The sequence below is a fragment of the Anas acuta genome, chromosome 12, assembly GCF_963932015.1.
Source record: "Anas acuta chromosome 12, bAnaAcu1.1, whole genome shotgun sequence".
NCBI classification, from domain to species: Eukaryota; Metazoa; Chordata; class Aves; order Anseriformes; family Anatidae; genus Anas; species Anas acuta.
This window is the reverse complement of record NC_088990.1, coordinates 7,955,540-7,979,646: the sequence shown is the minus strand read 5'-3', so window position 1 is coordinate 7,979,646 and position 24,107 is coordinate 7,955,540. Positions and strand designations below refer to the sequence as shown.

General features: G+C 50.3%; 1 protein-coding gene across 11 annotated transcripts in view; it reads left to right on the top strand.

Moving 5' to 3' along the window:
* Window positions 1–24,107, top strand: part of NTRK3 (neurotrophic receptor tyrosine kinase 3) — a 195,263-nt gene that overhangs the window by 19,795 nt on the left and 151,361 nt on the right. For 9 of the 11 annotated variants that reach the window (XM_068695400.1, XM_068695401.1, XM_068695402.1 and 6 more), the window contains exons 2-3: window positions 7,175–7,249; window positions 8,486–8,557. In XM_068695400.1, the coding sequence (XP_068551501.1) occupies window positions 7,175–7,249; window positions 8,486–8,557 (147 nt within the window). Of the gene's footprint in view, window positions 1–6,928; window positions 7,051–7,172; window positions 7,250–8,485; window positions 8,558–24,107 lie in introns of all 11 variants that reach the window. The other 2 variants (XM_068695403.1, XM_068695405.1) reach the window with 2 other exon arrangements.

Sequence of the window (24,107 nt, the reverse complement as noted above, 5' to 3'; positions counted from 1 at the left end):
GGATAAAAGCATCCCTTCCTTTGACCTGGCAGGCACGTGGGGAGCCGGCTGCTGCCTAAAAGGGGATTTTTTTTTTGGTTTTCTGCACCCCATAAAGCAAAGGCTGCTTTCTTGTCTTGGGACTGGTGCTCAGCGCAAAACTCCTGGGGGAACTGTCTTTTTCCACTTGGGTTGCCCTATCCTCCCAGGCAGTTGCACGGCTGTTTCTTGTGCACTGTCCTGCCTGAGAATAATTAAATAAATGCATTTTGGAGGGAAAATCATCATTTTTGAATCTGTCACTTGGAGGAGAAGGAGAGACAGCTACAGCTGATGCTGCAGGCAGGGGGTGAGCTCCTGTTTGCACTGGGCAGATGCCTCATCCTGAGGTGGTTGTGCTCCTGTATTTATGTGCACATCGGTGGGAATGAGCCCATCTTGTGCTCTCTGCCTTCTGGTGGTGTCCAAAACCATGCAAGCATCCGATACGGATAGGCAATAAATAAAAAAGAGGTAGGGAGAGGGCCTGCAGGGGGTGCCGAGCCACGAGCCCACCCTGCACACAAGGTCCCTGTTCCCTGTGCAGGTGATACTGCAGCCCTGGACAGGTTCCTGAAGCCTTTCCACCGTTGGTTTTCCACCGTTGGTCATCCCTGATAAATGAGGTTTCTTCAACTCTGTGGGGATTTGGGACACCTCAGATCTTGCTTGAGCACCAGCTGGGATGTAATGATGATGGGAATCTTAAGGAGGATATCTGATGATGGCCATTACCCTGCTGCCTGCAGTACTTCTTCAGCTCCACTGCCCCCCTTGCATCTATTTCTTCCTTCCTGAAAGCAAGTGGCTGGGCATAACTCTACCTGTGCTGAAAAACCTTGGCTTTAGCATGTGATAATGGGGACGTACTGCTTCCCGTGTCCTGCAGCAATCTGTCCACACTGGGTCCGGGCAGCCTGCTGTCCTCTGGTAACGCTGAAACATTGTCCCTGGAAGGGGTCCTGTCTGTGCCATAAGTCACCAGCCAGAGCTGGTGCTGGATGTGGAGGCTGTCTGGGGATGAGCTGGAGGCTTGTGGAGATCATAGGGAAGTTGCTGAATGCACAAACACGGGGCTTGGGAGTGGGAATTCAGGGTTTTTCCTTTTGCCCTGCCTTTCTGGAAGAGCCCAGGTTGGATTATTGGGTTGGATGCCCAACCTGATGATGGTTGGACCTACAGGAGGGTAACCAGGAGCATCTCCCACAGCACCCACGTACCTCTGCGTGGCCCTGGAAAGAGGAACAGAGCTGGTGCAGAGGGAGCTGTGTCTCAGTGCTGTGTTTTATGATTGTTACCTTGACGAATCATAATTACACTGTGGGGTTACGCTAATAATTATTTCTACAAAGCTGGATTTGCTTGCGTCTCTCTCCTTCCCCCCCTTTCTCTCGCTGACCTCAAATTATCCTTAATGATGCCAAGTTGTCTGCTGCTGTGTGACTTCTCTGTGCGCTTTTGGGAAGGGGAAGCCCACGCTTTAAATGGGGAAAATATTGCCTTCATAAGTCTTTATTCAGCTGTGCTTGCCTTTAATGCTCAGTTACCAATTCAATTTTATAACTTCCATATTGAGAGAATCAAGTCCTTCATGCCTCTGGTTATTAAATGCATGCGATAAGCGCCTTATGATGCTGTGAAAGATGGCTGATTTCTTTATGGCTTCCTCAACCCTGTGGGTAAAAGGGGCCAGAAACTCCTGCCGTGGTGTGCTCTGCCGCGGGGCATGGGACCTGTGCCAGGTTGGTGGCACTGGTGGCGGGGGTTTCCCAGCTTCTGGGGTTTCCTATCAACTTCTGCAGCACCTCTGCCTGGAGCAGGCAGGGCTTAGTGGTCAAAGGTGTTAATAGAGGACTTCTCGTTATGAATTTAATGGCAGGGGGAAAATATTTGCATGGCTTGGCACTGGCGTGCCATGTGGTTTGTTTATAATGCTACACATACCAGGTAATTGAAAACTAATTCTTCTGTCGGCATCACGAGGTATAATGTGCCTGGATGACAAACCAATTTTCCTGTGGCCCTAGCAGAGAGGAGTCAAATGCTCTGCTTGCCTTTCCAACAGCACTGTGTGTTTCTCAGAGCCTGCCTGCTTGCTGGATTGTGATCCCACGCTCGCTGCCCAGCATCCCAACACGAGATGTGGCATTTGTGCAGCGTGGCTCAATCCCCTCATCTGCTCTGGCTGCGAGTGGAGCTGATGGCATCCTGACGAAAAGTCATCGTTCCTCAATCTGGGCTCGATATAGATTTGGGCAGCGCGTGTGTACACACGCTATATAATACTCGGTGCTTATCGAGTGCCTTTTTTAGCTATTGACCGCAGCGCTTGAAAAGCTGAGAGAGATTAGATAAATATTATCCTTGTCGTATGAGGAGAGTGAAGGGAGGCCAGCGACATTAAGTAGCCTTGAGCTAATCACTTGGCAAATTGGTGTAAGCTGCTCCTTTTCACCTCTGCCTCACGCACATGGGACAAAATGAGCCTGGTTGCATTTAAATCCCCGTGGATGATGTTTTCACTTCCCTCGTCGCGTTGGCCCTGAGCTGGAAGAGGAGCACGTGGGGCTGTGCAGGCTTGCTGCATGGTGCCACCAGCCCCTGCTGTCAAACACCTCTGGGGGAGTGGTGGGAGCTGCTGCTCTGTTCCCATGGGGATGCTGTGCAAGCTGTGCACCGAGCATTGGTCTGACATCGGTGCTCTGCGAGGCTTTCATCGGGCATTAAAGGCTGTTCTCACACGGAGGCTGAGATACAAGGCAGGGTAGGCGTCCTAACGCCAGCTTGTGTCAGGCTAGCTCTGCATCTGGTGACTGATTGCCTAGGCAAAGAGCTGACTTTGTGATGAGAGGTTAACGTGATGCTGCGTTATGCCAGGAATGGGTTGTTATTATTATTTTTATTATTTTTATTTTTGGAGAAGGCACAGTGCAGCTCACCTGTTTTCTTCTTTACCCGGGTAAAGAAGAAAAGGTGGGGGGACACGTTGCAAGAGGAGATAAATGCTGAGGTTCCTTGGGGATGATGTTAGCTTCTGCTTTCATGAGGACACCAGCACAAAAGGCAAGAGCAGGCTCATGGGCTTTGCTGCTGGCTCAGCGCTGGGGCCGTGGGGGCACAATGCGGGTGAGGACGGCCAAGGGGAAGAGCTGCAAAACCAAGAGCCTGTAATGCCAAGTGGGATGAAGGCACGTGGAGACTTAAACAGGCTGGTGAAGAAAACAGCGCTGCTTTCCCCTACAGCCCGGTGCTTATTGCATAGGTCACCCGGCGTAAGTGCCCGTCGTGTGCTGGGTCTGAAACCAACAGCAAAACATCCTCGCCACCAGGGCTGTCTGAGCAATATATCTGCATCATTTCTGGGACTTGAGTCAGTATCTCTTCAAGGCACTTGAGACAATTTGCCTTGCACTTCACTGCTCGGTACAGACGTGCTGCCTTAGGAGAGCTGACCTTGTGTAATTTATAAGTGATAGCTGGGTGGGTCTGGCTTTTGCTTGTAGAGGAAGGAGGAGTAAATGCCAGGAAAGGAAAAAAAAAAAAAGCTGCTTAAGCAAGGACTATTTTGACACAAGACAAAATGGGTCTAAGATGCTTGCGAGTCTATTTTGGTAAGAAATGAGCAGAGCAGGGAAGTTGTGGTGCAGCATTTCAGGATGAGTTGGGAAGGCAAAACCCCAGCTACTACTGAACGGGATTTTGTTCGGTCTGTGAAAGGCAGTACAAGGAGACCTGGGCTTGGCCAGGACCCACCAAACAGACATGAGGAATGAGAAGGAAGCGAGCACTTAAAATGAGCAGCCCTTTCCCCTTTCACTCCCCTTTCAAGGAAACGAGCACTGTCATCTTCGTTAGTGATGTATTCCACATGGTCTCGATAATAAGGCTGGGAATTAGTCTAGGTGGATGTGTACATGGCGAACAGTTCAGGATTTGGGGAGTAGGGTATTGTTCGTGAAGCTATTGCATCTCGCAGAAGAGCAGCTTACCTTAGTAATAACCAGGGAATGTCACGGGGATGTGTTTAGAGGAGCCTGCAGGGAGGAGGGAGTAACCCTCTGCCTGTAATTCATACCTCCAAGCCTGATTGCGGAGAGCAGGGCAGGGCTGGGAGTTGATACATCTGTTTTTTTGGCCTGAACCTTGCACACGTGTTCCTGCCAGGTTAATGAACTGAGGCAGAGGAGAAGGGAAGGTCTCTGGTTTGGCCGGCAATTGGGAGGACATGATCTTTCTAGGGCACGCAAAAACCCTGGAAGGAAAAGAGGAGGAACTTGTTGAGAGGCTGAAGGACATGAAGAGGGACTTAAGTCTGAGGAGAGGAGTTTCTTTTAGTTGTTTTGCTTTTCTGTGCAACAGCTGCCAATTTTGCAATCACAGCTTGACTCCTTGAACTTTCAGAATAAGATGCATTTTTTGTTTATTTTTTAAAGTGGATTCAGGCAAATCCAACCAGCACAAAGTTACGCTCCTTGCTCAGAAACAAAAAGGAACCAAAGAAAATGTTTTTTCAGGTGCATCTTTGGGGGGCCTGAGAACCAAAACTGGTTTGTCACTTCTAGGAGCTAGGAAGTGACTCCTGCTAAGTTCAAAAAACAGATAAAAAAGGAGAAGAGCTGTTTCTGGGGGCCCTTATGAAGGGAAGTGTCTGTGTAGCTAAAAGGACTCAAAGTCCCTTGTTGACCTGTGCACCTAATTCAGGATGATGTTATTGCCCTTTATTGTGCTGTATGTTAAGCAGCTGCTGTGCTGTGGGATTATCCTGTACGTAAGTGTGTGTGCATTTATTTCCATGGTTGCTTCTCTCGTCTCTGTGTTGTGTGTACGTTAAACAACACACCGAGGGGTGTATCTGGCTCATGAAGCTCACAGGCTGACTTTGGGAGGCTGCAGCAAAGATTGTGGAGGTGTTTTAAACCTGGTGTAATGTCACTTCTGTAGGGGTTAATGGCTTGGGGAGCAGTGGCCATTCTGTCCCATGGGGGATAACACCAGTTTATGGCTCTCTTTTCCCACTCCATAGTTATTGTGCTCCATTTTGTGGACAGAAAGAGATTTAATTTTGAGTCTGGAGTGGGCCAAGATGTTGGTGCTTCTGTCAGATTTACAGCTTTGTCAATATCCCCACAACCTGAATGTTGAGTCCCCAGAAAATTCTGCCTGTGCACGTCGCTGGGCACAGGTTCAGGTCTCGTCCTACCTCTTCTAAAATCGTGTATGTGGCTTTGAGTGTCAAGTCAAAAATAACCCTGCCTTTTTTTAGCAAACACAATCAATAAAACAAGAGCCAAGCTGGCTGCTGCCTCCTCCCCAGCTGTGGTTGCTCCATAGCTCCTGGCTCGGGGCTGCTCCATCCCTGCCCAAAGGTCAGCGCTTGGATGCTGGAGCTCCAGCGTGCCCCAGTGGTAAACCCACGTCCTCCCCTTCCTGCTGCTCTTCTTTTTCCTTGGAGGACACTCTCGTTTGGGTTGGAGAAACGCCTTCAACCTGTGTGTGTAGCCTTGCCCAGTGTGGCCAGGATGTTTTGTGGCAAGTCCCCAGCAACCCAGACCTGCAACCTCGTGCCCCAGGACCTGAAATAGCGGAGTTGCCCTCTCTCTGGAGACTTTCAGCGAGCTGTTGAGTGACTTGAGTGATGCCTCCCAGTCTGTGCTTTGTTCTGCAAGAGCTTGCAAGGGCCTTTGGCAGGGAACATGAAACGGCTGTGATAATGTCCTGTTTCTCATTCTGTCTGGGACACAGGCGATCCGAGCTGGTGCACAGGTCACTGAGGATGAACCGTAACTTATGCTGTCACGCAGCAGCCAGCTGGGAGTTTGTGCCGTGTCCTTATGCTAATCGTTCTGGAGATGCAGACAGCCATGGACCATGTGGAAAGCAGAGGTGACTCTTGTGGGTCTCTGCTTTCCTTGGATGGTGACAGCAGAGGAGGAATATGCTGAGAATTTAGGTTTAGTCCAGACTTTTATTTATTTATTTTTCTTTAGCCGGGTATTATTTGGGGTATGGCTCAAATCGGTCTAGATACTGCTGTTTGTTCCTGTGCAAACACGTTTTTCAAGACATAATGAGTGCTGGAGGAGGAATGTGTGGCCTCTGTGACTGCTCCAGAAGTGGCTGAAAGTCCCAGTTCCACTTATTCACCCTCTGGACCACTGTATGTGATCCTGCAACCACAGGGGATGGCTCTCAGTGCATCACCCCCTCTCCATCACTTGAAAATGTTTCTCCTCTTCACCTCTACCTGCTCCCCAGAAAGACTGTCTTGAAAATGTGTTTTCTGGTGTCTGAGTTTGGTCTGGGACAAAGCCTCAGCTGGCCAAGGGCTGCCTGGCTGATGAAAACCAAGCTTCTTCCCCACCCTGCAGCCCTGTGGCGTATTAGCAGGGCCCGTGGCCATGCTGCAGCCGTGCTCCTGTTCCCCTGATAACAGGGACCCCATTCTCTGGGGCTGCTGCTCTGTCACCTTTCCCCCAGCTCTAATACTTACTGAGTAATGATCCCGCGGTGACAGATCTATTTCTGTTTTCATTCTCCATAACATACCTGCCACAGCACCGCGGGCAATGGAGGAATTTATAATAAAGGCATGGTTTCCAAACTGGCTTTGGTGCTCTCCTGCCAGCAGCACTTCCAGCCAGCAAAGACCAGGAGCCTCCTTGTCCACCCCAGTGGCATAATGGATAAATAGGATTGTTTTTCCTTTTTTTACCTTTTTTTTTTCTTTTTTTTAGAGGTTGTTGTTTACTTTGACTAGTGTTGCATGAGCCGCGTGGCTGTGGCATTATTTCACTGACGTGCACAGAGAGGGGCGATGACTTTGCCAAGGATGTGCAGTGGATTGTTTGCACCTCCTATGCTCGAAATTCTGGGTAAAACCATGTTTTTTTTTTTTTTTTTTCACCCAAAGTGCTGGGAAAACAGAATAAAAGCAGAATGAGAAAACTGCTTATTTTGGCAGCATGATGCATACCACATATGTCTGGGGATATGGATGCTGAAGCCAGAGTATGTCCAAGCCCCAGACCTTCTGTAAGTTAAAGGTTTTGGCTGAAGCAAGGTTGGGAAGAGGTGTGGGGCACAGTGCTGTGCTGCCCTGCCTGGGCAGGGAGATGCTCTGATGTGCCCTGGCTGAGCTTTTCCTCCTCTTTCACAGACACATAGAGAACTGGAAGAACTTGCAGACGCTGAACGCCGTAGACATGGAGCTGTACACGGGACTCCAGAGGCTGTGAGTATGGTTTGCATGTTGGGGAGGAGAGCTGCGCTGCACAGCCCCTCATTTCCTAAGCAAACAGCTCCAGCCAGGAGCTGCAGCTTCCCTCCATCTCTGCACCGTGGTGTTTGGAGCCTGCTTAAGCTGCTGGCTCTGCGGTGTTTTTGCTGTGAGACTTCACAAAATGGAGATGAAGTGATTTTTTTTTGGTCCTTGCTGGATCTGTGAGAAGGAAGATTGCTAGCTCCTGACAGCTCTGTCAACACACATCAGCCCTGACCTCCCTTCTCCCCCGCTGTTCTGGTGCTGGGCTTGTGCATTATTCTGAGTCATTTCAGTCCCACAATGTGAATTTCCAGCTGTCTCCACCGATCCTTCAATGCTGGGCTCTTGGTTCCCATTTTGTATGGCTGTGGTCACGGTGGGGCTGCACAATAAGGGAATGGCATCTCCCTGCACAGCCCCCTGGTGTCGGGAGAGCTTCATCTTGCCCATCATGGGTGGGGAAACTGAGGTCTGTGAGGCTGCAGTGGTTTGCTAGGTGCTTGGGAAGCCTGGGTACCCCCCTGTCTCTTAAATCCCCCTCATGGAGCTGGGAGCACCATGGGCTCCACTGGATGCTGCTCCCTTGGGATGCACAGTGCTGCTCAAGGTTAATCATCGGGTGCTAATGGGTTTTGTTGGAAGCTTATGTTAGGTCCAGGGTGCCCACATGCAGGAGCAAAGGTGTTTATTTGTCAGCACTCAGTAACTGCACCCCATTAAGAAGCACCTAAGAACCCCAAAACCAGCCACAATATTTTTGTCTGCAGCAGCTATTGATAAATCCTGGTTCCTCAGAACAGGATGGGAAGAGGATCCCCCTCTGACGTCCACAACTCCCTGAGCACAACGCTCACCTCTTCCTCCTGGACTCCACGCAGAGGGGTTTTCCCTGGGGCTGGGTTTGCTGGGGGGGGGGGAGCAGGCAGTGCTGCTGGTGGAGACTGGGAGCAGTGGGAGGTGCTGGGGGCTGCCCCAGCTTGTACTGGTGGAGCAGGGGGAAGGGAGTTGCCCAGCAGATGCTCAGTCATGTGGCCACCATATCAGATGAAACTGCAAAGCCCAATTTCCTCTGCACTTGGCTGGGATGAGATGTGTGTCCCCGGAGGGCTCCCAGCACTGGGGCGCTGCCTCTGGCACTCACAGCGTGAGGCTTCAGAGCAGGCTTCAGCCTCGATTCCATTGCTGCTCTCTCAAATCTCTTTCCAGGACAATCAGGAACTCAGGACTACGAAATATCCAGCCCCGGGCCTTCGCGAAGAACCCTCACCTGCGCTACATGTGAGTGTGCTCTGCTCCTGTCCCCGTCCCCATCCCCAATGCTCCTGCAGCGAGGCTGTGGCCACAACACCCCAAAGCAGCAGGAGGGAGGATGCTGGAGGGGACAGGGCTGGGAGGTAGCCTTTATGTTGCCAACTCTGCCCCTAATTATTGGGTTTGTAAGCTGGCATCTGCCATGAGCATGGGATGGGGAGGTTTTGTGCCAAAGGGCAGGAGCAGTGGTTTTGTGGGATGTTGCACAAATACCCAGCTCCTGGGGCACTGTTAGCCATCAGGTACGGTGTCCCAGGGAATTTCCTCAAGTTTGAAGCCCAAAGGCACTGATTTCTTCTCTGGTTGTATATTTGCTTTTCTGAAGGTGATAAACAGACCCTGAATTTTGGGAGAGAATGGATGGTGCTTCCTGGGCTTAAAATACCTTGTCAAAGCAACCCTGTCCGAGATCAACCACTTTTTGGCTCTGATAAAGATCTAAAAAAAAAAATAATAAAAAAAAGAAAAAGAAAAAGGGTTGGTTAGAAGCCCACAGGCTCAGGCATGAGCTGATGGGCTGGATGAAGAGCATCTGAAAAACATCTCCCTGCTTTTTAGAAACAGACATTAGTGGGGGAAAAAATGGCAGCGTGTGGCTGCATGGGGTCACCAGCATGGGGTGTCACTGGTGGGGGGAGGTGGACACGACCTGCAGGGCCGGGTATGTTTGTCTTTTTAAACTGAAAACCCCCAAAGCTTTTTTTTTTTTTTTTTTTGAAAAGCAGTTACAGTTGCTAAGTGACGGTAAAGTACTTGCTAAATAGGAGCTCTGCAGTACCAAAGGGCACGAATGGTTAAGGGCATTGCAAACAAACATGGGGCCATTTTGAGTTTAAAAAGTGCATATTTCGTTATAATAAAACCTCCTTGACGCCGAACGCTGGGATTTTCCCCATTTCCGTGCTTTATTATTTTGATTGCGGCGTTTGTTTTGCATTTTCTGTTGATGTTTGTTACTGGGAAACGTTCTCTCTAAAATACATCTCGCAATTGATTTTTGGGGGATAGTTTGTCAATCGTGCTGTTGCTGTTTATGCACATAACAGACAAAAATGAATAACATTTGATTCCTGATGAAATTAGTTTGGTTATCATAGGAGATTAGAAAGATGTACGCTCGTTTGGCGTCTGAACGTGTCGTTAAGTGTGTGCACATGCAACTGTTGCTGTTCTCTCAGCAAACGTTTGTTTTCGTCTTTTGATATTACTTTTGAGACGGGGGAAAAAAAAAAAGAAACATATCCATCTTGTGTCAGGAGCTGAGGTTGGTATGTTGTGATGAAATATGTGTTTGTTTACTGCTCGGGCCGCGTAAGATTGATCATGTTCTTAACATCTTTCTTTCCTTGCCTTTTGAAGCTCGAGGCAAGTAAGTGCATTATTGGGTTGGTGCTCGCCAGTGGGTTTTGATGCTGGTGCTGGCACTCGACAGCGTGGTCCTGGTGTGTGAATATTTGCAAAGTGGCCGCTCCTGGTGGCGGGTGCTCGGTCTCTGGGGGTGGAGACCTGGGTCTTGCAGGGATTTTGGCTCCCTTGAGCCCTTTGGGATATGGTGCTGGCTTTCTTTTCATGGGGCTCTCCAACCCTGAGTCTATGGTGCCACCTGGGGCCCCCTATGTGCCTATGGGACCATGTAAGCACGTTGGGGCATCTCCTCGGCTGCCCTCCAGCTGCTGCTCAGCTTGGTGTCAGCTCGCTGAGGTCCTGGTGTTCTCTGCAACCACTGCACACAGGTGCCAGGGATAAAAGGATTAATGGAAATGTCACCCTGCTGTATGTCTCAGGCTGCTTTAACTGGTACAGTAGCTGAGAGGATCGAGGGATGCTGTCCCAGCCCCCTTATGGGGTGGTTGTCTGCTGGTGGCAGTGCTGGGTGGGTTGTGGGATGCTGAGCTTGAGGCTCGTGGGGTTACTGCTGTGAGTGTTTGGAGGGGTGCAGGCAGAGTTGAGCCTATAGACTCCAAACGTGTCCAACAAACAACACAGAGGCTTTACTGTCAAAGTGGACCAGCACTGGGCTGGACCTTGTGGGGTGCTGCAAGCTGGGTCTGAACCACAGCAAGCATTTTTCCACACAAAGCTTTTGTACAAATGACAAGGACTCAGGAGCTGTTTCCCCCCATCCTTCCCCATCCTGGGTTGAGTCCCAGGCTCCCGCTGAAGTGACTTTTTTTCCCAGTGCCTCTCATCAAGGCTTCCTCCCCTCAGATGGGCCAGATCTCTCTGCCTTCTCCCAGCAGCTTCTATTTCTGGTCCTTCCTCAGTGCACGCACTTCTCTTCAGACCCCAGCTGTGCAATCACAAGCAGATCACTTATCCCTGCTGTAATTGCAGGAGCTCGGGTTTGTGGGGGTTTAAAATAATGGTTCTGGATGAGGTTCGGTGTGTGTGTGTTTGTTTATTCCCCCTTCCCCATTGCAAAGTCAGGGAGGACCAGCGGAAAAACCACAAAGGGGTTTTCAGCATTCATCTGCCTAAGTGGTAGATTTCCACGTGCTCCCGAGTGCAGGCTGGTAGGGTTGTTCCTGACCTTTAAGGTTTGAAATCAGCTGTACAGATGTAAGATGTAAGCTGAACAAATCGAATTGGTAGAGGAGCCAGAATTGGTGACAGGGAGCCAGAGGTGTATAGACAGAAATAGCTTTGGATCCCTCTCCTTGAAAGAGCAGAGCTAAAGCTCCACGGCTTGTCCAAACATTACTGCTGTGAAACCGATCACTGTTAGACACAATTAATCCAAAGTATAGCTGGGTTTTAATGTGGATTTACCTCTTCTGCTGGCACTTGGGCTGAGGCCATTGATTTCTTCTAGAACAAGCACTGCTTGGATGTTAAATGGGGTGGATGCGGATCTAATGTAAACTGAAGGTCATCCAGTTTACATCTGGATTTTTTTTTTTCTGGGCTAAGTTGCATTGACAGGTTCCTGTTCCTATTCCTATGTAGCTTTGACAGTCCTTTGGCTAATATGGGAAGGGTCCTGGGGAACGCCATGCACTGGATGTGAGGACCTGCAGGTCTAGGTTGTGGAAAACCAAGTCCTCGTAGCCCAGATCAGCGTAAATTAGTGATAGTAGGCTGTGCAGAAGAGCGTAGGAGGTATTTAGTGATGACAGAAAGCCTCAGTCTTTGGCTTGAGATGTACAGGGAGGCTTTAGGATGATATAGTTCCTAAATTTGAGACATAAACAATCTAAATGCATACTTACTATGTCGCTATATGCAGCACAGCTCATTAAGGAAAAAGTCCTACGTACTCTTACTCTGCCTGTCCTCCTAGTAAGTAACACTGGAACAGTTTGGCCGATTTAATTCGACTTGTTTGCAGTGTCTGAGTGTCCCTGTGCTGGGAAAGAGGTCCTGAAGAGGCTGATCCCCTCTGAATGCTTTCCTGGGCAGCAGCACGCGAGGCCAGCCAGCCAGGAGGCACGGGCTTGTTTGCAGAGGGTAATTGTGTGCACCTTATTTATTTATTGTGGAGTAAAGAAAACAAATTAAGGCTGTGTAATTATAGAGACAGGCACACTTTTAAATAAAGCTTAAGTAGTCAGATTCTATTTAGGAAATTAATAATTGCCATTTCTGCTTGCATTTAGAAGCCCTTCTTAAGCTATCTTTGGAGGTTTATACATGCTCTAAATTGGTTTGTGGGCTGGCCAAGACACAGCTCCTGTCAAAGAGCACTCAGTGCTGCCTGCCAGAGCATGATGGCATTGAGGACAGAGCTTTCTCCTCCAGTCTTCACCCAAGCATCTTAAAAATGGAGTCCTCGAGTACAGCCAGAGTGGGCTTCGGGAGTATTTTGTGCAGGCTGCACTTGTTTTTGGAGTATCATGTGGTTAGATGGCCCTCTGATCTCCACAAGTTTTCATCTGTGTCATACTGCTAGTGGGGTGTGTGTGTATATTTACATATATATTTATTTTTTTCCTTTGACAACCCTCTGCTGCTTTGAGGGTGGAGTTGGCCTCGGTGTCGTGGCTGGGCTCCTGCAGCTGCGCAGCATCACACGGACCTGGTGCCCTGGTGGTGGAAGTAGTCTGGGGCTCTGACACGGGACTTCCCAGGGGTGTTCATGGTTTTAGGCTTTGATGGGAAAGAAACTGAGCTGTGTCCCCTGAAAACTGAGGTGGCTCAGGGTTGGCAGGTTTCTCTGTATGTTCTTCAGTGCTGTTTTGGGACAGCACTTGAAGCCTTCCAGCAGCTGAGGCCCGCCTGCTTGCGAGGGCTGCAGGCAACAAATTTGCAAGGCTGGCAAGGTTCACCTTCCTAGCGCTGTGCGTCTGGGAGCTCGATCGAGATCTTACACTAAATAAAGAAATAAACAAAATATCAGACTTTGAATCATTGCAAGTACAACACCGTTCCCTCTCAGTCATGGCTTGAGGGTCGTTTTCCGTGCTTTGTGTTTAATGATCTATTGCCTGCCTCTAAAAGAGCCACTCGTGGATAGGAGGCAGAGTTAAATTCTCTCTTTTTTACTCTCCTCCTGTAAACAACTCCACACCCTTGGCTCCTTGCAATCCATCGCTTGGTTCTGGATGTACGATTACCCTTTCCCTGTCTTCCTGATGACTTCTCCATGTTCTGTCCTTTCATCACTACGCTGCTCTCGTATTCATCTTGGCAGTCTCCTCCTAATCCAAACTGTCATGTGTTAATTGTTTATGATTTCCTTTCTGTACTCTTGAGCTACTGCAGTCTAACAAGGCCTGCGTATCAGCTGGGGCACAGTAAATGACTATATGTGAGCTCTTAGCTCTCTGGGAGTATGAAGTAAAATGTGTTTAACTAAACCAGCTCCTTGATAATTTATTGTGTTATAGTTTGCGTTTGCAGAGGACTAAATAGGAACCGATTTTTTTTTTTTTCCCATGACTGTAGGAAAAAAAAAAAAAAAAAAGTAATATGAGAAAAAATTAAATAGCCTTTCACTTCTGTTAGCTGCATGTTCCTTCGTTATTCCTTACCAAGCAGACAGTCTGGTTACCATCTGATTCCAAGTTGCACTCTAAAGATGTTACTGCCCGAATGCCTTCCCGGAGCAAGCCTCCGTGCTGTGATTTACTTGGAGGCGTTTTCCCCCATGTCTCTCTAGTTCTTCTATAAAATGATGGGCTCACTTATAGTGCAGTCACTAAAATAAACAGCAGCGTCTCCTCTGCTTCCATAAACTTTCCTGTCTGACTCCCTGCCTGCTCTGTACCCAGGATGAGCTCAGAGCGATGCTAATTGCCAGCGGTGGGTTTGATGGCGTGTTTATTCCCAGCTGTTACCGCAGGTGACTGATAAGCAGGTAACTGCAGCTCCTCATTTTCCTGCAGCAGCAGAGGCAGGTTCTGCGTTACATCAGTCATTCTGTGCAAGGCCAGAGGAGAGCCCAGGTCCCTGCAGGACTGTGGCTTTCCTTCAGGCTGGGTTGAAATCGTTTGACCTGCGTTTGGAGGGCTGGGTATAGGATTTCTGACTGCAGGCTGCTTCAGTGAGCTGTGGATGGGGTTTATTGCATTATAATTGGAGGTGGAACAGTGAGTTTGTGTACTATACGCTCTAATGGGACCTGAGAAAGAAACTTTCTAACTCAAGTACTGCGCATCCTTGGGTAGGATTTATCCTGCCTTGATTCTCCACCTGGAATAACAACATTTGCTTTCTCTACTTTTATTCAATCTGTTTGCAAGCCTAACACCTGGTATGCTTTCTAGTGATATCCAGCCTTGAATTGTGGGATGTGTTTGCAATGTAAGATGAGTTATAGTAATGCTATCACAAATATTTGTTGCCTGCTCAGATTCTTATGTTGTGCCCATCGCTCTAGTACCTGGGCTCTCAGGATTTTGCTCTGGCTTTGGCTCTCCTTCCTTCCTTTGAGATGTTGAAATGTTGTTTCTAATTGTGTTGTGTGGCGGTGGGATTTATTTCCCTTTCTGAAGATTGACCGGTTGTCTTCTGGCAGATGTATGAAAGGGGAAACTGCACTTCTGGAATGTTTCTGTTTTACCTTTCTTCCCTTTAAAAAGGCTGCAGACGATGTTGGGGATGTTCTGAAAGAGGTTGCCCAGATGTTTCTTGTTATGGGGATTTTCTCTGGTCTATTTACAAGCCTTATTTCAGGTTTGGGGCAAAGTATTTCAGGATGGGGTAAAAAGTGAACTCTAAATGTACATTTTTTGGGGGGAGGTGCTCATTCTCTGTGACATAGTCCTTGTTGTGCAACAATAGCCTGACACGTCTTGTTGTGAGCTTCCCTTCAAAGAGATGCCAAAAATTCCTCTTGGATGCAATCCTGAGGCAGAGGTGTAGTTGTTGTAGTTAAACCTCACCCCATCTCTTTTGATCTCTCAGAAGAGAAAACCAGCTGCACAGAATGAGCTGATCCCAGGTGACTTGGGAGTGACAATGACCAGATTTTGTTCCTGGGATTCCTGCAGAATGGAGGTGCTCCAGAAACCTCCTCTGGCTGCTCCTTTTGCTTTCTCCCCAAATGCTGGGGCTCAGCTGATTGGATGTGGTATAAGATGTGTCTTTTTTGCCTGGGCCAATGTAAGAGTTACTGCACAGGGAGGAGGACTTCCTCCAGAAAGGACCCGAGGGCATGGGAAGCTGCTGGGAGAAGGAGAGAACAGTCACGGCAGGATGACTGAAAGCTACGTGACCACACAAATGATCTCACCTGGGATTTCTCTTTCCATGATACTGGTTTCCTAACAGGCTGATTGCAGGGATGACTTTCCATTTTTGATGTACAGGCAATAAGCACCAGGGCAGAAAAATAGAAACATTCAAATCATATGTTATTTGAGCAATAAGACACGACAGGGCATGAATGATGGGACATTAATTCATGATGGTGTGTGACTAGGCAAGAATTTAAATGTCATAAGTTAGGCAGTCGTGTGTTTTATTGGAATTATAAAACTTTATTAGAAAAACGTAGGGAGGGGGGAAGTTTCCCACCAGCCCCCCCCCCCCCCCTCCTTGTGTTGGTGAAGGGATGAGCTGTGAATTATTGGGTGCGAGAGGCTGGGATGTTGATGAGGCCGCCTGTAGGAGCGCAAGGGCTGTCTTCCCCAGGAGCTGGGGGTGACCGGAGGATGGAAGCTGGGGGGGACAGATCTGACCCTCGGGTTGAACAGGGAGTGTGTTGGATGTTCTCTGCTGTGCAGGGAGCCATGAGGCCATGTACCTGCACGGCCTCCCCGGGCAGCGTGCTCCCCATGTCTGGGCTTCAGCACCACGGACAGGGCCGGCCTCACAACCCTCCACTCCTCCAGCCTCCATCCCCGGCCTCCTGCCTTCCTACCCTGATCCTCCTGCTCATGGCTGAGCCTTGCAGCTTCAAGCCTCCAGCCCGCGTCTGGCTTTTCTGCCTCCCAGCCTCCAGCTTTTCAGGCCTCCCAGCTTCTTCAGCCTCCTGGCTTCCCTGCCTCCCACCCAGCCCCAACCTGGCACATGGCTTCTCTGCCTCCTCTTCCTTTTCTCTTGCATCCCCTCCCTCCCTTTCCAGCCCCAGGGCAGCGTGGGGAGCAGTGGCAGTGTAAAACAACCCGCTGTGAGTCCAACAAGGAGAGCCCGGCCTGGTTCCTTCACCAGCGCCACCCTTATCCTTCTGTCCCTCCCTCGTACGAAGCGAGGCTGCCGAGACGCCCGCTTGACAGATGCAATATAAACTTTCTGAACTGCAGTGGCTCCTGGCACCGGCGTTGTTCTGCAGCAGGAGTGGAATCATCCTGCAGCACCGCTACCCGGCGGCCGGCTGGGGCTGAGCTCGCCCAGCCTCGCTGCAGCTCGCGGGGCTCGGTTAAATGTTTGTTTTATCCAGTTGTGCCTGTTGATAATTGTGGGCAATTTGCTATCGCAGAATAACGAAGGAATGCCTGCTGCCGTCTGAAGCACTCTGTGCTTCGTGGTGATGATGTTTTTCATTTAAAAATACTGACAATGACCAACATTTGTAGATAAAGGGTGGAGGAAAGGTATTTCTCTTTAAGTACAAGATGTGTTGAGAAGAACGTGAACAATATTCTAGTGAGTTTTTTTTTTTTTTGACAGAGCTAATTGCCAAGGACAAAACATGTTTCTGCTTTTGGCATGGCTGAGTGAGCACTGTAATAAGCAGGTTCTGGCTGCCTTTAGCCACCAACAGCCCCCTGCTGCCCTTTGCTAGGTGTGCCTGGAGCCACGACGAGGTGCGTCACACCAAGGCTCAGGTGTAGCTGTCGGCAAGTCTCTGCTCAGCCCAATTCTCCCCTACGCTCAAAAACCGCAAAAAAAGAGCGTTTCTACCCCAAAACGCTACATCCGTGCTCAAGTGTGCTCTCAGGCACCTGCTCCCCGTGGATCCCCGGGGAGAAGCAGCAGCCTGGAGCGAGGCAGCTCTCTGCTCGGCGCTGTCTGTCTGCTAGGCTGAGGGTTTGGCTGATGGGGTGCAGCGAGAGCGTCTCAGCCTCACCTCCTGCTGCGACCAGGAGCCTCTGCACGGCACGGGGAGAGGCAGCTGCCAGATCTGCTGGCAGACAGCGTGGTCCCTGTGGAGGAGCGTGGTCCCCTTGGAGGATCGTGGTCCCCAGCCCTGCACCCTGTCCTCCCCCCATGAGCACAGCTTCTTGCCCTCAGCTCTGCGCCCTCAGAGTGCAGCCTCTGCTCCCAGGAGATGGGAGGACACGGGCACCTCGCCACTCCCAGCAGGGAGGTGGGTGAGTGCCGGGGGCTAATGGCAGCTCTCTTTTCATTAGCTGCTGTAAACACGGCTCTTTGGCAGCCGCCGCCTTTCCCGAGCCCAGGAAGACCATTTTTCCTTTTATCTATAATTTAGTGAAGTGTCAAGCCACAGAAGTTTGAACGGTAATAAGCAGCAAAGGAAACTTATTTATTTGCTGTGAAGGTGGGTTTCGTTCCAAGGCTGTGGATTTTTTTTTCATGCTTCCCTTGCAAGAAATGTTGGCTGCTCATGCAAAATCCTTGCAGGGTATTCGTGAGGCCTTCCCTGGGCAGCTCACCGCTGCGGCTCCTGCTTGGCTTTGGGCCTCTCCAGCCCTTTTTCCATGTTGGATCCATGTGGCCAAGGGGTGAGGTATGGAAAAATGATGGAAAAAGGGGTCTGGAGAGAAGAGAGGGGTTTAATGGGAGAGGAAAATATGTCTGTATCGGTTCTATAGGAAGTAAATATAAAGGAGAAATGGGTTTGCTAGGAAATACTGGGGAAATGTGCTTGCAAATTAACCAGAACCTTCCTCTTCCCCTTCAGCCTGGCTTTGGAGGCAATATTAGAATCTTCCTAATTATTTTTCTTGGACAAGTTTTGCGATCCTGATGATATTAATTATTCTTAAAGGTCAACAGCTCTCACTTGAATCCCCTTCTGTTCTATCATGTAATCAGTTAATTAATTGGAAACCATTTAGCGGTGTCTGCCGAGAGCTTAGCCCGCCTTATGCCCTGTTGTTTTGCTGTTGCTGGGAGATATAGGTGTGTGATTGTATTAATTTTTGTACCCCTTCCTTTCTTCAGAGGACCTGAAGGGCCCTCGCTGCTGTCCCAGCCCCTCTCTGGGAAATGCCCGTTAAGGGTTTTCCATCCTGTGCCGTCTCCTTGTGCCGTGTCTCAGCGCAGCGGGGTGGTTTTTCTCTCCTGCAGCCGTCTGGTTTGCTCTGGGCCTGCTGGAAACCTGTGAGTAGGAGGCATTCCCCCGTCGCTTGCTGTTTCTGTCTTGAAGAAACACGCAACGTGAAGCAAGCAGGCAGGATAAACCCAGCCCCTTGCCGGAGCTGTCGGCTGGCAACCCTTTTTTCTCAATCAGTACGAATCTCCAATATTATTTCTGTGTGTCAAAGCAGGGGAGAAACCCACCGTAGAGTTATGTTCCAGGCCTAGGAGGGCTACAGGCTGGGAGAAAAGAAGCAGGGTGGGGTCAGAGCATCCCTGAGGATACCTCAGTGGCAGGAGGACAGCCAGGGGGAAGGGTTGTTGCCTGTTGCATGCTAATTTTCTTTTCCTTGAGCGGGAGCCTGGCGGGTTTTGTGGCTGCTGCTGGACTCTGCCCTGCGGGGAAGCTGGCAGGCAGAGGGAAAGCGACTGCAGGGCTGACCTAGCTTTTAACCTTTCCTCGAGTCCTGGGAGAGCCCAGATGTCTGCGGAGAAGAGCAAGTGTAAACAGCACACAACAAATGTAGTTGGGAGGGCCGGATCCCTGCATCTGATCCGCCTCAGAGCACGGGGATGTTATTACCCACATCTGGTGGCTGCTCCCATCTGCACCGCGCGCTGAACCAAAACCGTGCGCAACAACGAGCTCCGAGGGATGGGGCCTCCAAACAAAGCTGAATGCAGCTGGGACATCCCTCTGACGAGATGACTTAGAGGGTGTGGAAGCATCACAGGGTCAGGGATGGCCTTTAAAGTGCTTGGGCTGGGCTGGAGGCAGCAGCAGGAGAGGGCTGGCGGTGCTGGCAGGGGCGGTGAGAGGCGAGGCAGATGTGCCGCGGAGCTGCGGCGGAGGCGTGGTGCCACACGCCCTCGTCCTGCTCTGCTACTTCTGCTTTTTAATGCTATTGTTTAAAGAACAATGCAGAGGAGCAGCCCCTCTCCACCTCCTTCGATCCTGTTTCAGTGACGTTCGCGGTTTGCAAATCACGGAGGCGGGGAGGGACACGGGCTTGGGGTGGCAGGGTTTCTCCTTGCCTCCGTGACGAGGGTCTTCTGCTCTCCTCTGACGCAGGAGGCTTTGAGCTTGGGAGATTGTTGCAAATTCTGGCTCTAGCCTTAGAATGAGAAGTAATTTGGGGTGAATGAGGTGATGTGATTGGATGTGCTGTGTGAGTTCAGGTGCCTCATGGAGCGTGGCACAGTGCCGTGGACGTGAGCAAGTAGGGAGTTGTGGTGTCCGAGCTCCCAAGGGAAGATTGAGCCTTGGAAGCTTTTTTACTCCTCTGTGTCTGGAGCCTGGGCAGTTCCTGCCCTGCCTATCCCCGCTTTCTGGGTGTGCTTGGCATCGTCTGGCACTTCCACAGGCGCTGCCTCAGGTGTGTCCTGCTGGGGCTTGGCGCTGAGCTGTCGGAGATCTCAGTTGAGCCCAATGTCTGCAGGGCCTGATCTGTGGTGAGCCTCTACTTCCACTGCTTCTGGGACTTGCTGGAGTAATTTCAGCACATTCATTAAGAAAGGAGAGCTTGTTTTTTTTTTCCTTAATGAACAAAGCTGCTTACTACACAGGGAAGGGAGGGAGAGTGATGGAGAGGGCAGGAGGGGCATGTGGCACTGCTTTTAGAGGTCACCAGAGTCATCTGTCAGAGATGAGTAAGCCCCAGAGTGACTCCAGTGTTTTGTTTTTTCAAACCCAAAGCTTCAGTGCCTTACTTGCTGCAGAGATGAAGCCTGGATGTAGCTACCCCTATACCTCCAGCTGCCAGCCTTGTCCTCTCCTGCAGCCACCTGTACTGAGCCAAATCCCCAGTGAGCTGTGAGATGATGGGAAGCACCCGCTGTGCTGGACAGTGTGTCCAGGGCACGGGAGGGACCACAGGAGTCAGGTGTGGTGCCACTGGCACATCCCGTGCTGGGGTGGGCAGCTGAGGGGGTACTTTTCACCTCGAATGTGTGCCAGGCTGTTGCTTGAGTTCCTCCAACCCCAGCTGCTCCGCGCAGTGAATCCTGCAATCAGGACTTCCAGAGCAGCACCGTGTTATTAAAATACGTGGAAGACTTGTCCCATGCAGGAGAAAATGTGTCAGGTTGGAAATAAGGGCGAGTGGAGGAGGGACAGGCGAGGAGAGTCCCTCCCCAGCAGCGTTTCTGCCACCGCGTCGGGCTGAACCATATAATATAGCTTACAGTTTAATTACAGGGGCTCTTGCTTGTTGGTGTCATTAATGAGGCATCCGGCTTAATTTAGCTGAATAAAAATGGCTTTAATAGTGGGAACTCTTTTGGCAGCTGGGTAATTGAGGGAAAAGAACACGCTGCTTCCACTTTCAGGAAAGTCCCCTCGCTCCGGGCTGCGTGGGTCCAGGTCCCTCTTTCATGTCCCTCCCTGCAGCTTCGAGACCTCCTCGGGAGGCAAAAAGCCCCCTGGCAGCTCTTTCTACACAGGCTGCCCTGGGGAAAGCAGTGTCTTGTGAGTGATGGAGAACACGTCCCACGGCAAAGCAGCAGCTTGACGGCGTTACGGGAGTGCTGATGGCAGCTCCGTCCCGAGGCACGCTCGTGCTTGCCGCCGTGAAATACGTGGGGAAGGCGTTTTGCTCCTCTCCCCCTGCGTCTCCTCGGCTCGTGATGTGCCAGATTTTATTACAGGTGGAGCTGATGCACAGCCTGTTAGAAAGGTTGTCTGGCACGCTCTGCTCCACGACTGCTTCCACTTCCCTGCAACTGCCAAATTTTAATTGCTCAGGCTGAAGTTTTCTGTGTTGGGTGTCTGCTCCTGGCTGAAGGCTTTTTTTTTTTTTTTTTTATGATTTCTTTCAAGTTTCAAATAAAACCTGTTCAGGTGGTAGATGGGGGAAACGGGCTGCTTGGCTCAAGCCAGAAAACACTGGTGATGCTTCTGTCCCAGCACCTGCATCCCTCCTGTGGAGGGGGGAACGCTGCTCATCAAGGAGCAGGCATTGCAGGAGAGACTTAATTTTGCTCTTCCCATACAAGTGTGCCAAAACTGAATTGAATTAAAAAGAAAGGAAAAGAAATCCCTCTGGTATTGCTTGGAGACTTCTACGGTGTTCCCAGGTAACTTGCCTGAGTTTCATGTGACACCCACACTTTCCAGCCTTGTGGCACCCAAATTTATTTCTCCAGGGTCTCACGTAGGATCTCTTGATCCATTTGGAGGGAGAAGTTTGGCAGAGGATTTTTGGGGGGAGATGTGGGGGGCAGCTCTTATTTGGGACACTGGGGATGGAATGGGAGGATGTGGAGGGTGGGAAGATCATAAGAAATTTGGGCGTGGATGAGGAGTTTGGGGCTGAGGAGTGTTTGGGGGTGGCTGGAGAGTGAGGAGTGGAAGGTGGTGGTCTCAGGTCGCTGGAAATGCTGGGGACATGGAAGTGATAATGGATTTCTGGCCTCCCAAGCAGAGAGAGCAGCTGGAGGTGGGCGAGGGCTAGTCCTGGATGGGGAAGGTCTTGCTCTTCCCCTAATCCTCCTCTCCTATGCCTTATAAACACTGGGAATCTCGGTGTGCATGGCTGGGGTTAGAGCGCGGTGGGAACCTTGTGAGTGCCGAAGAGGAGTTACAAAATGCCAGAGCTTCGTTCACCCGCGGAGCCGTAATTTAATCTCCTCGTGTGCATGTACTGCGATACCGTCTCTAATTACATAATCACACGCTATTTTCCCCAGGAAACCTGCCCCATCCGGCGCAGGGGATGGATCTATTCTGGGGAGAGATCGGGGCCATGCAGGGAGGTTTTTCTGCAGCAGCTCCGTGTCTGTGCAGTCGGTGGATGGACCCTTTGCACCTGCACACCCGGTCCTGGCATTCCTGACCTTTCCAGTGTTTGCCTTTGCAACCTAAATGATGTATTTCTGTCTCCACATTGATACCAGGGGCCATTTTACGAGGGCCTTGCTGACATTTTAAGGTGTCTGGTGTGTCTGTTGGGTGACAAACGCGCTCCTCCCTGCCTGTGTCCTGCCTGCCCTGACATGGAGCTGCTGGCGCGTCCTTCCTGACCTGTCCTGCAGTCAGATCAGGCAGTGCCAGCCCTGCCAGAGCAGGGGCAGACGTCTGCATGAAGACACTCCTCTGCTGCCCCTAAACCCTCGCTGTGGGTTGTGGCTTTTTGGGGCAGGTGGGCGCTAGGAGCGGGTTTGCAGAGAGCGGAGGAGAGAAGCGGAGCGCATCTGCCTGGCAAAGCTGCCTGCATTAGTGAGGGCGCTTCCTTTCTCCATCTCTCTGTGCCCTAAATTGTAATAACATGATCATGCTATTTTTGATTCCCTTATTTGCGTGGAAAGCCTGTTGTTTTTTCTCTTCTCTTTCAGAATCCAATTTTCTCTTGACATTTCTGCCTAATGTAGCAAAACATGACCTTTGAGAAAGGACATTCTAGCAAGACTCACTCCCTCCTCTGCATCTCTGCCTCTCTCCCACATCTTGCTGTCTCTCCTGCATCCCCTTTACGCTTCTTTCTTCTCCCTGTGTAGGGGGAGGGAGTTTACTGTCTCACTTTTCTCTAGAAGCGAGCTGCTCCTTCCCCTCCTACTTTTCATCTGTCTTTGCAAACTTCCCAGGTGCCGAGTGCTCCGGGGTGGATAAAGGAGGGAGTTTTGTGACTTTTTTTTTTTTTAGTTTTTCTTCTGCTTAACATCACTTGCTATTTTTTGCTGCCTTCCTAAACTTTGTTGGCGGCTGGAAGCAATTTGTCTAAAGCCTTAGGAATGGTGGGATCTCAGTCATGTGAAGCAAGGAACCTGTGGTTTTCGGCGCTTTACGCAGCAGGGTAGTCTGATGCGAGGCAGAGCCAGAATTTAATGATGCAGCACCGTGCTCTCGGGGTGCTTGGGCTGGTGTCTGCCAGGCTCAGGAAGAGCCTTTGGTGTGAGAGCTGCAGCAGCAGCTCCTAAATTTGGAATTTGGGAGCGGGGTTTTGCAGGGGCATGTGGTGGCGGGTGGGACTTGATGGGAAGGGAGCTGATGGGGATGGGACTGCGCTCAGTGAAGGAGGATGCAAAGTGCCCCCTCCCGTGTTTCCTGGAGGTCTGAATGCTTGCACAGACATGGGAGGATTTGGGATTTTGCCAGCATGTGCGGCCACCCTCCCTCTGCTCCCCCAAAGGCTGCCTGATTTCGTTATCTCCTTCTCACCCTGCTGGCAACCCAAGGCTCTCCTCTTTGTGTGGCTGCCTCCTCCCTGCGTAGCCTGCCCCCCAAAAAAACTCTTCTCTTTTGCTTTTAGTGCTTCTCAGGTTGTTTTTGCGCTCTTATCCTCTCTGGCCTCCAGCCAAGGAGGTGATATCTGCCGGGTCATGAAGCTCTCCCAGGTAGATGAGGTTTATGTTTTTTGAGATTTTGATGAGATTTATGTTTTGGCAAGCTTGGGCAGATGGAGGGAGGGGCAGGGAGCTGTCAGCTGCTGTGGCAGTGACACCCCTGGGTGCAAACAGCCATAATGGGATGCTTCTAATGCACAGCCACTAAGTATTGTGTGATGATGCCTGGGGTAATCATAATTCTGTCACTTCAACCCGGTCGTTAATATTTTTAACACGATGTTTGTACTTAACTTTTTGTTCAACTTACAAAATTAGGCTTGTTCTTTCTGCATATGGTTGGTTGAGCTCTGGATTCGTGGGCAAGAATCAGACAAATCTTTTTTGTTTTCATTATTATTTTAATGCTCCAGCAGGATACAAACCATTTTTCCCTTTGGGGGTAAAATAATAATAAAAAGAGAACTTCCATTCAGGTTCATCCTCATTAAAATCTCTCATTAGGAAACCTAGAGCTAGGTCCTACGCTGCTTGACAGCCCTGCAGAGGATGACGGGCTCTGTGGTGGCAGTAGGGCCACGCGCAGGGGGAA